The sequence below is a fragment of the Perca flavescens genome, chromosome 14 (genome assembly GCF_004354835.1).
Source record: "Perca flavescens isolate YP-PL-M2 chromosome 14, PFLA_1.0, whole genome shotgun sequence".
Taxonomy (NCBI): domain Eukaryota; kingdom Metazoa; phylum Chordata; class Actinopteri; order Perciformes; family Percidae; genus Perca; species Perca flavescens.
Window position 1 is genome coordinate 11,941,662 of NC_041344.1, and position 16,726 is coordinate 11,958,387.

Here is a 16,726-nt window from a genome sequence, read left to right on the forward strand (position 1 = left end):
GGCGCATTTTAATGCAGTTTGTTATCTGCATGAATAAAAAAATTTATTGGTTTATTAAGCAGATTATAAAATCTTTTTTTCTCAAACATGTCATGTCCTTTTGTCGACGATCCCGTTGATGATAAAGCTGTATTACTTCACAGAGAGTTTACGTCGGGAGATGATATTGAGTCCCGACTAAATGTATTTTCATTTCCAAATTTTTTCACAGTCCATCAGATATGTAGATACTTTATCCGTCCTCATATCACTAACATCAACCATCGTGGACAGGCTTTAACATCCCAGCAGATTCTTTGTGTCGCATTACGTTTTTTTGCAAACAGCAGTTTTCTTTATTGGTAATGCAGATCATACTGTAATAGTAGCCACTGTATGCAGAGCCGTCATGTATAGGCTGAATAAAGGTATTTTTTTTACTGTAAATTGGTGCATAGAGTGTATCGGAATGCAGGAAATGAAGTTGTTGATGCTTAAAACTTCCCTGGGGGAGGACACCATGGCCCCCCTACTAGGATATGCCCCCTCCTCCTACTGTATACAGTACAGTACACCAACTATAATAGCCTTAATTAGACTACACTGGTCACTTCCCCATCAATCAGGCACAAGATCTGACCATAATTACACTTTTGCTTTCCATGAACTGTCATTACTTTACTCTTTATTTCAGTTGCAACCCCAGCAGTGGTAAGCTGTGAGAGAAAATTAAAAACAAATATCAAAACATAATTCTAACCCATGTGCGTATTGGCAACACACGGCTGCAGAAGCCGACAAATAGCCTATATGTAATTCCCTCCGCTTAAAATCTATATCTTTCATAAAGATACCCATCAGTGAATGTTAACGGGGTTGTCTGTCTCTAAATGTTTAAACTTTTATGAGCGTACCCCTCTCTCCCCCTCTCTCCCCCTCTCTCTCTGTGCACCGAGCTCCGCCTGATCTTCTAAGAACAGTGACGCCGTTATCAATCGAGTATTGATTGGTCAGTTGGCGGTGCTTTTACACCGGCTGATCTCTTATCTCCAACTTAACCTGCTCCCGACCAGGTTAGGCGCTCAGCATAAGTTACCACGGCGAACCCGGTAACAAGTGATCCACCTTCGTGATAAAGAAAACCCTGGGTTGAACCTGAAGTTAGCTCGTTAACGGTAATCCTGCTTCGTAGTACAGGCCTCTGGACTCTTTTTGTATGGATTGTTTATTAAATCCTCAATCTCAACACTGCCTGTCTGTCTCTGCATTTGGGTCCGACATTTTCCGTGACACTTTCAAGTCATAGTTAAAGTCAAAGATTAAGTTTTTTAATTTAATCTTAAAATATTATGTATGGATAATTCTTGGTTGTATTCATTGTCTGACTCTAAGGCTTGTTTTTTTTGTTTGCCTTGTCTTTTTTTTTTTTTTTTTTTGAGATATATAGAGATACACACATTTTGTGTGTTATGTTTACTTGTTTAACTTTTTATTTTTTTTATCATGTTTTAGTTGTTTTTTCTCTTTTGTATAAAGGGAGGTCGATGAATAAGCCCTTTAGGCTTCTTTCCTCTCCTGCACTGTAATTGCTTGTTTAAAAAAAAAATCTTTTGTATGCACTTCATATTTTTGTGCAACTAAACTAAGACCCTGCCTCCTACTGCCTTCCTCAACCACGCCTACATCTAAAAGACATTTATTAAAATAAACCAACAGAGTTATATCATAACAACCAAAGAGATGCAACACATTGGCGTGTGGACTCCACATCTTCTTACCACAGCAGCAGTTTCAAAGGACATTTTTGCTGTTAATTGTGGTTGTATCCGGTCTGATCTGTTCATATTGACAGGGCGATGAATACTGTCTGGAGAGCCTGTCCCACCATGACTACATGCAAAAGTGATGATGCTTTTTTTTTGCCCCTTTTTTTACAAAATTAGACTTGATCCCTTTCTGGCTTTGTTGTCCCACCTGGGGTGATACGATTCTTTAATTGGTAGTAAGTTTCTGTGTTTCTGACACATAAAAGCATGCAGCATTACAATGTACAACAACCAAACAATGGCTACTTTTGGTGTAATAGCTTTGGCTGATGTTAATAGCTATTCTATCAATTTCTACCACTCATAACCACAGCAAATAACATAACATTTTATGACATAGCATGACAACATAAAATCTTTGAATTAGGTTACGGAAAAAATGCTATCATGTTCCAGTTTGCATTGATGGTTTGTTTCATTTAGTAAGTGGAGCTAGAAAAGCAGATATGGCAGCTGGACTACAGAGCAGCCATGGCATGACACTGGTAACTAAATCCGTTGGGCCAGCCAATGTAGGTTAGCCTACGCAGATACAATGCAGATATAAGACTGGGTCTCACAATCTCTTGTTAAAAATAGTTCCAATTCCTTTATAATTTTTTTGCACATTTGCTAGGGCATCATTTTCAGAAAGACTATCCAAAACTCTTTCTATTGTAATCATATACGGCCCACACTCAGAGGCTCGTTTCTGCACCAAACTATCAACTGTAATCTACCTCTGATTCTTTCTCTGAGAGCAGCCAGAGAAAGAAAGAGAGAGGAAGATCTGCCATCTGTTAAGCTTCAAGATAACGGCGATGAATGCCTCGGTTCTCGCTTCAACCCAATCTGTGGCAGTGTATTGATATGAGATTGGTTTGTAGTGTAAGTGGACCGATGTTATTGCCAGCCTCCAGCCATTATATTCATATTCATTTTTTGTAAGATCCAATCTTAGTGCAATTTGAAGTCCTCATCATCCTGCACCAAGGAATAAACAGGGGTGATATAAACAGTTTGACCTTGTTCACAGACCTCTATAACACATCGCATCTATGCAGGAGTCTTCTGGCTGTGTGGCTGTCTCTTTCTTACTTAGTATCTGCCAACTATCCAGCCACTGCTTGGCCCCTGAAGAGGCCTTTCAAGCATTCCAGTCAAATCTTTTTTTCCATATTTCTTTTTCATTTTCTTGCTTTCAAAATGTTTTTGTCTACTGTCTGTACATTTTAACATTTAAAGTATATCAATATTTGTAATTGCAATTACATTTCTCATTGCAAATACACATGGCCCAGCAAGGTACTTTAAGCACATAACGCACAAATATTACTATTACTACTATTTAAGATTACTGTCATGCCTTTCCACAATACAGGAGTTGGGTGTGGCTGCAGCCTGGAGACCTCCCGTCTCATGCCCTCTTGGCTGGCGCTGTCCCCGAGCTTCGATTTTTGAAAATAAAAGTTTGCGTCTGGTCCGCTATATCTTCGTACTTTGGTGTTTTGGATGTTTTTGAACTAAACAGTATGGCAATCATGCTAATGAATACAATTATTGTTTCAGCAGATGTCTTAGTTACAACACGATGGAGATAGCAAAGCAGTTTTGTGTTTATATGTGCGGGCGGGATTTATTCAGTTTGGGAAATCCCACAATCTCTACAAAGCTATAGCTCAAATTGGCTGGCTGACTAAACAGGGAGGGACTAGAAATCCTGTCTGTTAGTTTTTTTTGTATTTCAAGAGTGACTTGCTCCACAATATGAATACAGATTGATTATCACTTAAATTGTTATGAATTTGCAAATAAAGCATTAATTTAAAAAAATGTAAAGTCATCACAGGTTTCATCAAATAAACAGCAAACGTTAACGTCAGAGAGACAACGTTAACATCCACAAATCTGCCAATCTTGCAATACAGTGTCACTCACACACTTGCACAGTTTGCAGATATAATCTAGCTAAATGGAGCTAACTAAAAAATAATACAACAAATGTTTCTATTTGGTTACCATTATTTAAAGTGTTTTGTTAGTTTTCCAAAAATTTGCTTTATCCTCCTTTCCTCTGATATGCAAGCGGCTCCTTGTGTTGTGTGTCTGCTGGGCATTATGTTCCACTGATTCTCATCATGGGGAGCAGTAGGAGGGGGATTTGTCATGTCTCTATGGCTACAGTGAGCAGAAAGCTGTATGTCTTAATTAAAGATATTATTAAACTACCTTTGATTTGTGTAGCTATAATGTAATTTAGACACCTAGCTGCTTAATTACACAGTGTGTCACACTTTCTACTGCACATTTTGTATTTGTGTAGGGAGGCTGGACCATGCAACTCAAAGCTATGATGAGATGTCACTTGGAAAAAAACAGTTGCAGCTGCAAGTTTACAATAACATGCTGTATCTCAAAATATGAGCTATCGTGCAAATAATAACACGTATGTTGTAAAGTTTATAAGTGTATACAGTATAAGTGTGTATGATATATTTATGGTGAAAATATAGAGGCAATATAGAGATATAGATTAAGCCATATCCAGTAGAAAATGTTTGGGTTTCTTTATGGGAGACATGAATCCTGTTCATCACACTAACGGTTGGTAATGAAATTCAAACTTTTATGTACAAAAACAAAGAAATGTGAAACACATTTATCCACTCACACTGTACACATACATCAATGCTGACTTTTATTGTATCATAAAAAAAGGTTTAACAGTCAATAGTGCAGCGTGGGCTCGGAAGTAGCCATGTATGACTAGGTCCATATGCTAAAAAGTTCAAACATGAAATCATGAAATAACCTTATGATGTAGTGTATACATAAACATAAGTGTAGACACACACACACACACACACACACACACACACACACACACACACACACAAGAAGGGAGGGATACCAGTGCAATATAATTTGTCTCTTGTGATGAATTCCCCAACAGTGTCTCCTGAGACATCCAGCCCATCCTGACAAACCAACACATTTTTCACTGCTGCTTCTCTCTCTCTGTTTCCCCCATACTTTACTCAATTTTTCATGCCCTTCTTTCTTTCACCTTTGCAGAAAAAGAGCAGAAAAAAATGCACATAGTAGTAAACGGCTGCTGGGATCACTCTGGTTATTAAGAACAAAATTTGATGCTGTGGTGGTTCTCACTGTTGCAGCAGAGGCACATGCTGCGCTGTGCTTTATTTTCTCAGCTGGAGCCAGCAAAGTTGGTTTTAGCTAAGTTGATATTTCCCACTTTTGGCACATTTCTGAATGTTTTGCACTAAAAATGAAATAAACTGCAGTTTCTTTTCTCTGGAAGTGATCATTAAATTTCCTTTTGCATGTTTATTTAGTTTCTGATCTTCCAGAACTATTGCTCAAGTAATTTTGTCTTTTTAAAAAGCAGAAAGAGAGTCATCATTTTGCATTCCATGTCACTTCTATAGAATTGTGAATACAAGACATAGTGAGATGGGGAAGGAAACAGCAAAACCGAGAGCAGGCAGGTAGAAGGAAGAAAAGAAGATTTGAGATGAAGACAAAAATAATAACAGGAAGAAGGGTATGTAGAGGGAGAAGAGGAGGGACATGAAGAAACCGTCTTTTGGTTAAAGGAACGAAATAGATGGTGAGAAAAAGCAAAAGAAGTCACAGTTGTTCCCTCTTCCTGGCTGTCTGAAGTTGGCTCTAAAAATTGGAAACAGTGGCGTTCCCTAATCTCCCATCACCTGCACAGAGTGTATTCAGTGTCTGATAAATCGCCATGCAACCCTGAACTACCACACACACACACACACACACACACACACACACACACACAGATTTAAATATAAAAAGGATCATCCTGCTAAAGAGGAACAGACACACAGCTCCATTCGAACCAAGGCCGTTTGTGTAAACTGTATAATTGAACTTTATCTGGAGTTATGATAGGTTTGTGCTATCTGTGTTGATATTTAAAAATACTGGCGCAGTAACGGTGGTGGCTGGAATAACAATCCTTTGGAAAAACGATATCGGATTCAGTTCCTGCAGAGTGAGTCGATTTAGAACCGGCCTGCTGTGGTAGAGAAATTCGGCCGCCGGGCAGATGTCATTTCCGGGAATGTGTCGGCGAACAGTAGATCACACCGTATATTCCTGATTACTTAGTCATGGGCCTTATCTGCAAACTGCCACATGGCTACTTGACAGTTGGCTTGGACCTGATTTCACTGTGTCCTCCTTTCTACCTTAACATTCCTCTTTTTCTCATGCTCTTTTTAAACATTTACATTTTACTCCGCACCTTCATTCTTGGTGTCCATCTGCCCTTCTTGTCTTCTCTTTTCACCTTCTGGTAAAACAATTAAAAGATGAGTTTCACAGAGGAAAGATAAAAAGTTAGTCAGTGACAACTGAGCAGGATTTGTTTCTCATTTTCTCATCTTTTCTGCCAATACCTTTCAGGATGACTTCATTCTATAATCTTGTGATTTTTCCAAATGTGCTTGTCAAGAACGGTGTAAGCGAGAAGTTGTTTATTTTAAAACTGTAAGCCCAGCTGTGCTATCTTGTTATCCCAAGTGCCAAAGTGCTCAGCCAGAAATGCGAAAAACCCATCTGGAAACCATCCCACTTCAAAAGCAACAACAACTCAATTACACAAGATGCTTTATTTTTGACCACAGTGTCCGTGAGTAGTGTGATTGAGCAAATTGAAGAGTCTGATTCCAAAGTGACGTATGTGCCACCTACTCTTAGAGAATTAATTTCATCCAGCCACAACACAGTCCAGAGAAAAGGACTGTAAGTAGGTTAAGCTGCTTAGTCACCAATCATGATTTGTAAATTAATATTTAAATGCTAAAACTTTAAAAATGGATTCAGTGCATTTAAGGTTAGATTTTCTACTGTCCATGACAAATATATTGTGATGTATTGTGAATTAACTTGGACTTACTCAAGTACTGTACTTAACTACAATTTTGAGGTACTTGTACTTTACTTGAGTATCAATTTTACTCTACTTTATACTACTATAAGACTAAATTCCAGAGCTAAATATTGTACTATATTTATCAGCTACAATTACTTATTTGTACTTTTCAGATTAGGTTTTACATTAAAAACACATATGAGAATCTTGTAAAATACAACACGTTGTTAAAGGTCCCATAGCATGAAACTGTCACTTTATGAGATTTTTTAACATTAATATGCGTTCCCCCAGCCTGCCTATGGTCCCCCAGTGGCTAGAAATGGCGATAGGTGTAAACCGAGCCCTGGGTATCCTGCTCTGCCTTTGAGAAAATGAAAGCTCAGATGAGCCGATCTAGAATCTTCTCCTTATGAGGTCATAAGGCGCAAGGTTACCTCCCCTTTCTCTGCTTTGCCCGCCCTGAGAATTTGGCCCACCCATGAGAGAGAGACATCATGGCTTTCAAACTAGCAAAGTGGCAGTTGGTCAAGGCCACACCCCCACCCTCTCTCTCCTCATCAATAGCTACAGACACAGAAATGGCACATACTATGGAAAGCTCATTGTGGGACTGGCTCTAGTGGCTGTAATTCTGCACCAAGGCTGAATTTCGGGAAAGAGACTTCAGATACAGTATTAGGGGACCACTAAGGTCTATATAAAAGCATCCAAAGAGCACCATGTCATGGGACCTTTAAAGATTAAACCGGTGGTACCCAACCCATTTGGCTTGGGTCTACTCTGGGCCCCTTGTCATGTCTTAGATGTCTATAAAATGTCAGACGTTTCACCAAAGAGTAACTTCTTCCTTCCTACCTTAATCATCTCATCTCAAGTAGATAAACTAGTTACAACAGTAAAATGATACTTACACATTGTTCCATCAGTTTTAACAATCTCATAATGTCAACTATAAAAATTTATCAGTCACAGGGCAATTTTCTACACCTCAAGTATCTTTACTTTTGATACTTAAAGTACATTTTGCTGATAATACTTCTGTACTCTTACTTAGTTACTTAGTCAGATTTTGAAAGCAGGACTTTCACTAGTAACAGAGTATTTGAACATTGATGTGCTGGTCATTTTATTTAAGTAAAGAATCTGCATTCTTCTTCCACCTATGAGCCTATGAGCATGAGCATGTCCTAATGTGACTTCAAAACTTTCAAATGACCTAGATGACACCACAAACTCTTGTACCCGGAACTAATTTTAACACGAGGACTCATTAGCCAATGACAGTCGTCCTCCCATGGGCTGCTTTACCCATTTCTCTTAGGACGCGCCACCCGGACACCAGTGTGACCTGCTTCTCAAATGAGACGATGTAAAGATAAAAAAGTGATTCATAGTCAAACCACACGTAAAGGTTATTATCTCATTTGCATTAATAAAAGAAAAGTATTATTGCAATAAATCCACTAGCAAATCACAAACTGGCTATTATAGAAATACTAATGAAGGCAATAAAAACAATCTGTCCAGAGTTATTGTTAGAATGAAAGAATCGGTAATCTAATTTCATTATGAGATGTTGGTGTGATTAACGCCGAGCAGCTAATCATCTCATAAAGGGAATGACGATTGTCTTCACACGCATCTGAATAAAGCAAAGAGTGACGCCCGCTCCCCTGTGCCCATTTAAAACACTCTGTATCTATTATTGTCACCACAGCTTTGTGTGTGGGCATGGGGATGTGTGTGTGCGTGTGTGTGTGTGTGTGTGTGTGTGTGTGTGTGTGTGTGTGTGTGTGTGTGTGTGTGTGTGTGTGTGTGTGTGTGTGTGTGAGTGTGAGTGTGTGTGAGAGTGTACTGTATATGTGTGCAGGTGTATATCTCTTTCAAAGACACATTAACACCTTTTCACTTGGCAGCGTTTTCGGTGTCCCATCTTGGGAATAACGCAGCTATGGCACAATACATCAGGGACATGTAGCCTACTGTTATCAAACACCTGCTCGCTCCACCATCCTCCATCCATCGCCATATTTCCTCTCCTCTCCCCCTTCTTCGCTCCCTTTCTCACCTCCCACCACAACCCCCCTCCCTCCTCCTGCGCTTCTCTTAAATCCCAAATGGTGTCAGAAGAATTACTGTGACATTATGCAGAAGGAGGATAAAGAGAGGGGCGACACCCGGGGTATCAAACCTGAAACTGTTCACCCTCATTATTGTGACTTACACCATGTCCACACTATCATACTGGAGACATACAGTACATGTGAAACGGGGCTACTCAACAAGCAAGAGACTCCAGTCTACAGTGTAGTTCCATACTTGCCTTATAAACCAGAGAATTACACTTAATCAAAGCCATGAATCACCTCTCTTTCACTTCAGTCCTTTCCTTTTTCTATCTCTCTTTCTTTTTTTCAGAGAGTTGGTTAAATTGCATTTAAAACTGGCTTCAAAATCGGTATATTAAATCAATTTTTACTAAAGCCGTGCGGCATCCGGTCTGTGTCCAGCCCCTGTTGAGAGGAGGGTGCGGTATGCTGTGGAGGAGGAGGAGGGTGCGGTATGCTGTGGAGAAAAGTGTATGGTAGAGGTGGTCAGGAAATGTGGGGAGAGAGGGGAGGGCGACATGTAACAAAGATCCCCAGTTGAAATCAAACGGGGAAGGTTTGTGGATTACACGTATTACCATTTAGGCGACCGTGCTGTTTGTCCCACTCCTTACCACATGATGGCTGTGGTGCAAATTATTGTTTGCTTACTGAAAAGAGGAGGAAGAAGAAATTCAGCTGCATGCTCGTTTTGTTAGATGTTTCATTCTGAATGGAGATCTTTACAAAAATGATATGAATTTCAGGTAGTTCCTGTAAACAGCATTCTCAGATGTTAACCAGCTTAGTGTGGATGTAGCCTTAAACAGTCACACTTGCAGGCCCGTATTCATGAATGCGCTCACACACCTCTTCTCCCATTATCTCTTTGTACCCCCCTCATTCTGCTTGGATGAGTGGCGAACCGGCCAGAGAACAGAAAAGGTCAAGTGACTCTGCTCCCTCTCCTCCTCCTCCTCCTCCTGCTGCTGCTTGCCTTCTCCCTCTCTGATGTGCGTGTGAGGAGGAGCAGAGAGGGCAGGGCCAGCAGAGAGCATCAGCATGAAATTGTCGCATGGTAATGAACCTCCAATGTATGTGCATGAGGCGTATGCTGGAAATGACATCTATATACTGCATCAATGCCCCTCTATGTACGTTATCAAGTTGTGATTCACATCTTTTTTGATTTCTTTTTGTGGTCATTTTGTTACTGATCAATAATGCAAACACATGGCTGGGGGGAGCGTTGCAGCAGATTTAGCCATTGTGTGCAGTGGTGGAATGTAACTAAGTACATTTACTCAAGTACTGTACTACAAATTTGAGGTGCTTGTACTTTGAGCCTTTTTTACTCCATTAATCTGACAGCTTTAGATACCAGTTACTTTACAAGTACAGCTGAAATGATTAACCGATTAAACACTTAGTTGATTGACAGAACTGTTTTGATCGTTTCCAGTTTCTAAAATGTGAGGATCTTTCATTTTCATCAAGTACATTTTCCGGATTATACTTACATACTTTTACTTAAGTAATATTTTCAATGCAGGACTTTTACTTGTGTGTGGGCATGTGTTGACAGAGAGCAAAAGGGGAAAGTACTTTGTGTTCAACAAGAAAGCAATTAAGTAAAATGGAGCAGGGGCTTTTCTCAGACACTTAAGGCTGGCATTATTCTATTTCTCTTATTGTCAACACTTCCCATGAAAAAGACCAATTGCATGTAACAAGTAGCCTATTGTGTGTGTAGCTAAAGCTGATAACAGCTGACCCTTCCTCTGTGCCATAGACCTCAAGTGTTGTCCGAAAACAAATAAAACACAGTGACCCACACTGTTGCACCTGATGACATGTTCCTTCATTACCATAAATGTGGTCAGTTTTGACTGTTTAATTGTTATTGTCCTGCTGCCAAATATACTCACTAATGTGTATTAATGCACAGTTAAAAGCAGTCCCTGGCAAATGCACTATATAGTCCTGATTGAGTGATGTTTGTTAAAGGTCCAATGTGTAGGAATTTCTCCCATCTAGCGTTGAGATCATATATCACAATCAGCTCTCTCGCACCACGCAGTTCAAAGTACGTATTACAGCTACGGTAGCCTTCACGCTTCAAAGAGCCGGGCTTTTTCTGGGCGAAGAAGAAGACTCCTGTTCCTGAAATTTGGATTTTGAATATTTGTGGTCCTCCATGTTTCCTTCTTCAAACTTGCCGTGGCCGGGAAGCAACGATACCCATTAGCATCATTAGCAGCACCTGTGAGTTTATCATGTGACAGCAAAAAACGCAAAAGGTGGAGCAGTATGTCCTGTATGTCCCTTACCGCTAACGTATTTCAAGATGGCGCATGAATATGGAGCGTCTACCCCAGTTCATGCGAATGCAAATGTAAAATTTCAAGCCAAAAGGAATACTTGGAATTGATGGGGGTGGTAAATATTCATGAAAAAGAACAAGTTTGTGGACGGGCAACACAGATTTTGATAATGAACAACTAAACACATTACACACTGGACCTTTAATGATCAGCTGTTTCAGAAAAATATTTGTGGCACGTTAAAGATAGATGTTTTCAGAAGGAATGGGCTTGGTGCTAAGTGCCACAGACAGAGTAAGGAAGTCACAAAGTAATTAAGTAATACACTGTTGGTTTTGGTCACCAGAAAAACACCATCCTTACCTTATTAACTGTAAGAATTTGCCCATTAAAGAATTTAGTTTTGACATGTAGCAGTGGTAGTGGCAAATTAGTGATGTGAGACTGAGAGCACAAAAAGAGACTGTTGCAGTACGTAATGGACTGTGAGGGGAGAGGCACAGAGTGAGTGAGTGGGGCTGTTGGCCTCTGTCCTCGGTGAGTAATGACCACAGAGGAGGACAGATGATCATGTTCATCAGCTCCCAGAACTGAGGCTACCAGCCCCCCTGCTGGGGAGGATCAGTCAGGCTGATGGCCCATAATCTGTGTGTGTGTGTGTGTGTGTGTGTGTGTGTGTGTGTGTGTATGTATGTTAGTGAGCCTGTGGTTGAGTAAAGACAGCAGGGATGGAGAGGGGGCTGGGTGACGACAGTGATAATGATTTTTACTGTTGATTATGGAGCATATAGCGTGTGCAGTGTATGTGTGCATACCGTTGCACACAGAGGGTGAGTGTGCATGTGTGCGGTATTAAAAGTATTTACTACATTTATTACAAAGCTATTTTATGTCCAGCAGTTGCAGGGCTTGTTAAAGGGGAAAATTAGGTGTGCTGACTAGCCTTTTCATTAGCACGTCATTAAAGTTTGAGAAGTAGCTAAATAGCCGAGGCTGGCAGTACATATTGAAGAGCTGCCAAGTGGAGGCTCAATATCATTAAGGGAATTCTAAAGCCAGTTTATATTTTTAAAAGGAAGTATTAGCTTTCAGCTTTGAACTCAACTCTTTGTTTAAAGAGAAACTCTGCATCCAGATTTTACACAGGAAGCTGAGAGTATAGTTAGCGAAAAAGCAAGGATAATTTCATACAATAAATAGACTGATGAGTGTACTTGGACTTTTTTGAGGACATAATTACGCGATATTGGGTAATTGTAATTTGCATAGCCACTTAGCCTGAATTGTTCTTTAAACAAAAGAATAGGAACACTAATGGAATACAACTGAATTTAATTAAAGGAACAGGTTGTGTGCTGGAAAGTATTATATTCTTGATGAGCTTTGTCAACAAGACCCAAAATCAGTTTTAATGAACCATGGAGAGAGCTCTGTGAATCTTCTGCAGCCTTCTCCTTTCATCTCTCAGAAAAGACTGAATTGATCGGAGCTTCAACCTGTGTTCACATCACTAGTTTTCTCTGTGCAAAAAAACGGTATCTTGCTTGTCAATCAGCAATAAACTGTATTGCTTTCCAAGCTAAACTGTGAGTGATCAATTCAGGGCAGTGTGTGTGTGTGTGTGTGTGTGTGTGTGTGTGTGTGTGTGTGTGTGTGTGTGTGTATGTGAGTGCGTGCGTGCGTGCCTATTACAATGAGAGATAGAGCAGGGGACCTTAAAGTGTAGAGTGTGTTACAATGATGCAAACCCTTGAAACAGCTCTTCTATGTTTTAATTCATCTTTTGCTCTCATAATATCTAGAGAAGCAAGAAGTGAGAAGTGATTTCCATTATATAAATTGTCTCAAGTCAATTTGTGGACTCGCTGTGTGAAGAAAAGAGTGTAAAATGTTAAACTAGCCTATATCAATTATGCTGATTAAATTTGGCTGTTACTAAAGATGTTAAGTGGGAAGTTTCGCCCAAGTTGGCTTGTCAGTGTTTCTATTTAATCATGTCCAGGGATTTGGGGACTGACACAGATTTATAGGGTTTTGTTATATTTTTATTTTCGGTTTAGAGTTTAATGTGTGACGTAGAACTGCACACATGATAACAGGAGAAAATATATTTTGTAGAAGAAGAGACAATCCTGGTGACAATTTGTGCATTTTGCAGTATGTATTGCTCTCAGCCCATTTATTTCCAGTACAGTACGGTCAAGAATGATCAAGTGCTTTTTATGAAGTAGTTTCTGGTATTTGTATCCTTGTTTTTGGTATTGTCTTCTATATGTTATATTGAGTTGTGAAAAAAATATAGCTTCTGCTAGAAATGCTGTAGTATTATTGGTCCATATTATGGCATTCAAAAATGCCATTAAACAAATACATTTTCCTAGGTCAGATCCCTGAGGGGTAGTGGTCTGTCACTTTGGTATTATTACTGGGAGGTACTGTTTGTATTGTATTTCTACAGTGTCTTTCGTATTCATTTGAATTTCTACAAATCTATTTCCAGATGTTTTTTTCAGATTTCTTCATTAAGAAAAATCAATCTTTTATTACTTTATTTACATTTTTGTCCATATAAACAATAATTACAATTACATTCAAATATATAATAGGAGTTTTTCAACTGACCTTAATAAAAAATCTGCGTTTTACAGGATTGAACTAAGATTTGGTCTTGACTTTTGGTGGTGTTGAGGTCAGAGACGCTAGGTCCTGCTTTACCGAACCCCCTCGGCTTCCCATAAAGGACAGTCTGTAGAAAAAGGCACTATATATACTGGGACTGACTCTGTTGACTATTGTGGAAACACCTGGCGCGGAGTTTTCAGGTTGCAGCTCCTTGATAGGTCGACCCACCCGTACCCTCGACTCCACATCCCTCTTCATTGCGCTCTCCCGTTGTCAATCTCGTCTGTAAAACCCTCCCCCGAGATATCAAATAGGCCGTGTGGCTCCCGAGAACCTGCACTATTTGCCCAGACGGCATCCGCTCCACTCAAACGCTGAGTGCGTCTCTGCTGCGGTGCGTTGCGCGCAGGCTGGAGAGAGATGACAAGAGTCCCGCGGAACTGGCCAGATAAACATGGATCTCCGTAAAACGCTGATTTCGGTGCTTTGGATATTATTGCTGAATCTAGAAGAAGACTGTCACGCCGAGGAAGGTATGTGAAAACGAGTGTTTTTTTAGTGTTATAAACCGGTCGCAGCAGCAGACAGCGTTGATCGACAGACAGATGTCCGCGGCGGAGATAGTTTGGCGTTTGTCCTGTGATGAGAAGCAGGTGCATTCAGTCCACTGATTGGAGGGCGTGAATAGTAGTGGAGTTTAAACGACTTAGTTGTATGTGTAGATGTATTTTAAACAAACTGCACATGTGAAGGAGACAATCTTTTTGCCTGATTGTGGAAAGATGCGTCCCAAAAAGCTGACAGATTTACGTTATTTGTACTCCCAATAATCCGATCATGCGAACAAATATGGTTTATTTAAATTGTCAGATTTTGTGTCACTCAATTGCTTGTAAAACAAACTAGATAAACCTATCACTTAAGTAGAATAGCTTATCAAAAACCTGTACAATTGATTATTATTTACAGGATTCACTCCAGCATTGTAGATTATGAACCAAAGAACTGATTTGAATGAGTTGTTTAATGATTTAGTCGTAAAGACAAAAACTGAGTACAATAATTATTCTTACATCTCTGTTGCCATATAGTAGAGCCACTGTCTGCTTCAACATCTGATTTATTCTGAAAGGGAAAGTCAGTTTCCCTCAGGCACCCGTTCTTGTTAAAGAAATAAATCCCCGGTCTGTTGTCACAAAGATTTGGTGGGCTTTTGTCAAAGCATCTTTGTGCAACTGGTTTCTTTGTCTGATTATCCCACTGCATGCAACTCTCCTCTGTTTTTCAGCAGCATTTCTATTCTAATAAAACTGCAGTTTTATTGTTCTCAGTTATTTTCTTTTGTCTTTCCATCAGCATTAAACCAAGAATCCTTGGTAATGCAGGGGGAACATGATTCACTGAGGGTTTTATCAAGATGTAATGCTAATGTGGGATCCAGATTTGGATTGCTTGCGAGATGTTTAATTGCCCCTGTGCATCTGCACTGAAGTGTGTCGGAGCGTGAGGGAGTTTGGAAGATACTGCTGTGGTCCAACAATTTACCGGCAGCCTGGCTGACTGCCACAGATAAATACTTCTGCTCTCACAAGTTAATAAAGATATTGTAAATCCATGTAACCTAAATCAGTGCAAACTAAGGCACAGCGCTGATTGAATGTGTCCTTCTGACTGGCTGGCTCAGGTGAAGCCAGAAAAGTGTTCCTAATCAGATCAGAGATTGTGAAGTAGAAAAGAACATAATGGCTTCAGAACCCCAGGCTCTTTTCCAAAGAGGGGCTTTCATTGGCAAGGTAGTCTATACAGTAGCTGAGTGGATTTTGGATACACATGCATGCAAGTGCATGCAAACACATCATCGGCCAAACACATACAGTAACACATATATATATATATATATATATATATATATATATATATATATACTCCAGAAAAGTACATTTGGCACAATCCACAGCCATACATCATTGACACAGATTAATGCACTCCTGGCACACACGCAACTCAGGATCAAATGCACACGCTCACTTGACACGTATATGTTGCACATACATACAAGCTTTCTCATGAAACATGCACACTTGTGCACAGACACATGGTGTGACATTTCCTGGCACTTAAGAGCCCTTTTGTGCATGCAGATACACTTGCACTTATGAGCACTCACATGCACAGATTTGCACGGACTCCTTGCCAGATTGATTTGGTTCCCTGGAATGCTGGGTAGCCGGTTTTGGATGCTAGCTTTTGTTTAATTGATGTTGTGAAAGCGATTAATTGCTGTGAAAGCAATGTGCTCCTGAAGGCTGGTACTGGCAGCAATTCTTCTTTCTGTTCGTAAGGATTTGGGAGATAGAAAAAGCCCTGGAGAGAATTTCTCCTCTTTTTAAATTCTGTGCCATTATATCCATATTAAATGAGGCAATTTACCTACCTGTCTACATGTATTCTGTTAGTGTGAAGTGCTATTTGGGATTTTGAGAGTATCTGTTAAAACCTCATTATATTATATTACAGTACTTGTGGCCCTTTGATCACTGTTCATGACTCTTTTGCAGACTGTCCTTGTTTGTATTTTAATCCTTTAGTAGCTTTTATTCACAGTTTTAAATGTCCGTTTTTTGTTAGTCCATGCTCTTATTTCATTTCTCCTCATTTGTCAACAGTGTTTTCCTGTGATGCATCTATATGAGACTGCATTTTTATGTTTTAGTTCTCCCTCCTTTGCGCTCTACTCTTCTTTCTGCCTTCCTGTTTTCCTTTGTTCTTCCCTCTTTCCTCTCATATGTCATCCTCCTCACCTTCCTTTTCTCCCTCTCCTTCTCTCTTGTACATGCCTCCCACATCCTGAGCTGACTTAGCAAATACTAATAGGACCGGGGGGCTCCGTACAGGCAGAGCCGGGTGTCCACTATCCCACACCGGCACCTCACACACAGTCAATCTAGCCACTCCCCCGCCTCCCTTCAGGCCGCTTTTCTCATT

At 40.0% G+C, this 16,726-nt stretch overlaps 1 protein-coding gene across 1 annotated transcript in view; it reads left to right on the forward strand.

Moving 5' to 3' along the window:
• Positions 1-14,080: 14,080 nt before the first annotated feature.
• The window catches only part of epha10 (EPH receptor A10), a 167,676-nt gene continuing 165,030 nt past the window's right edge, over positions 14,081-16,726 (forward strand). The window contains exon 1 of the mRNA XM_028596648.1: positions 14,081-14,274. Within this exon, the coding sequence (XP_028452449.1) occupies positions 14,196-14,274 (79 nt within the window). The 5' untranslated portion in view covers positions 14,081-14,195. The remainder of the gene's footprint in view (positions 14,275-16,726) is intronic.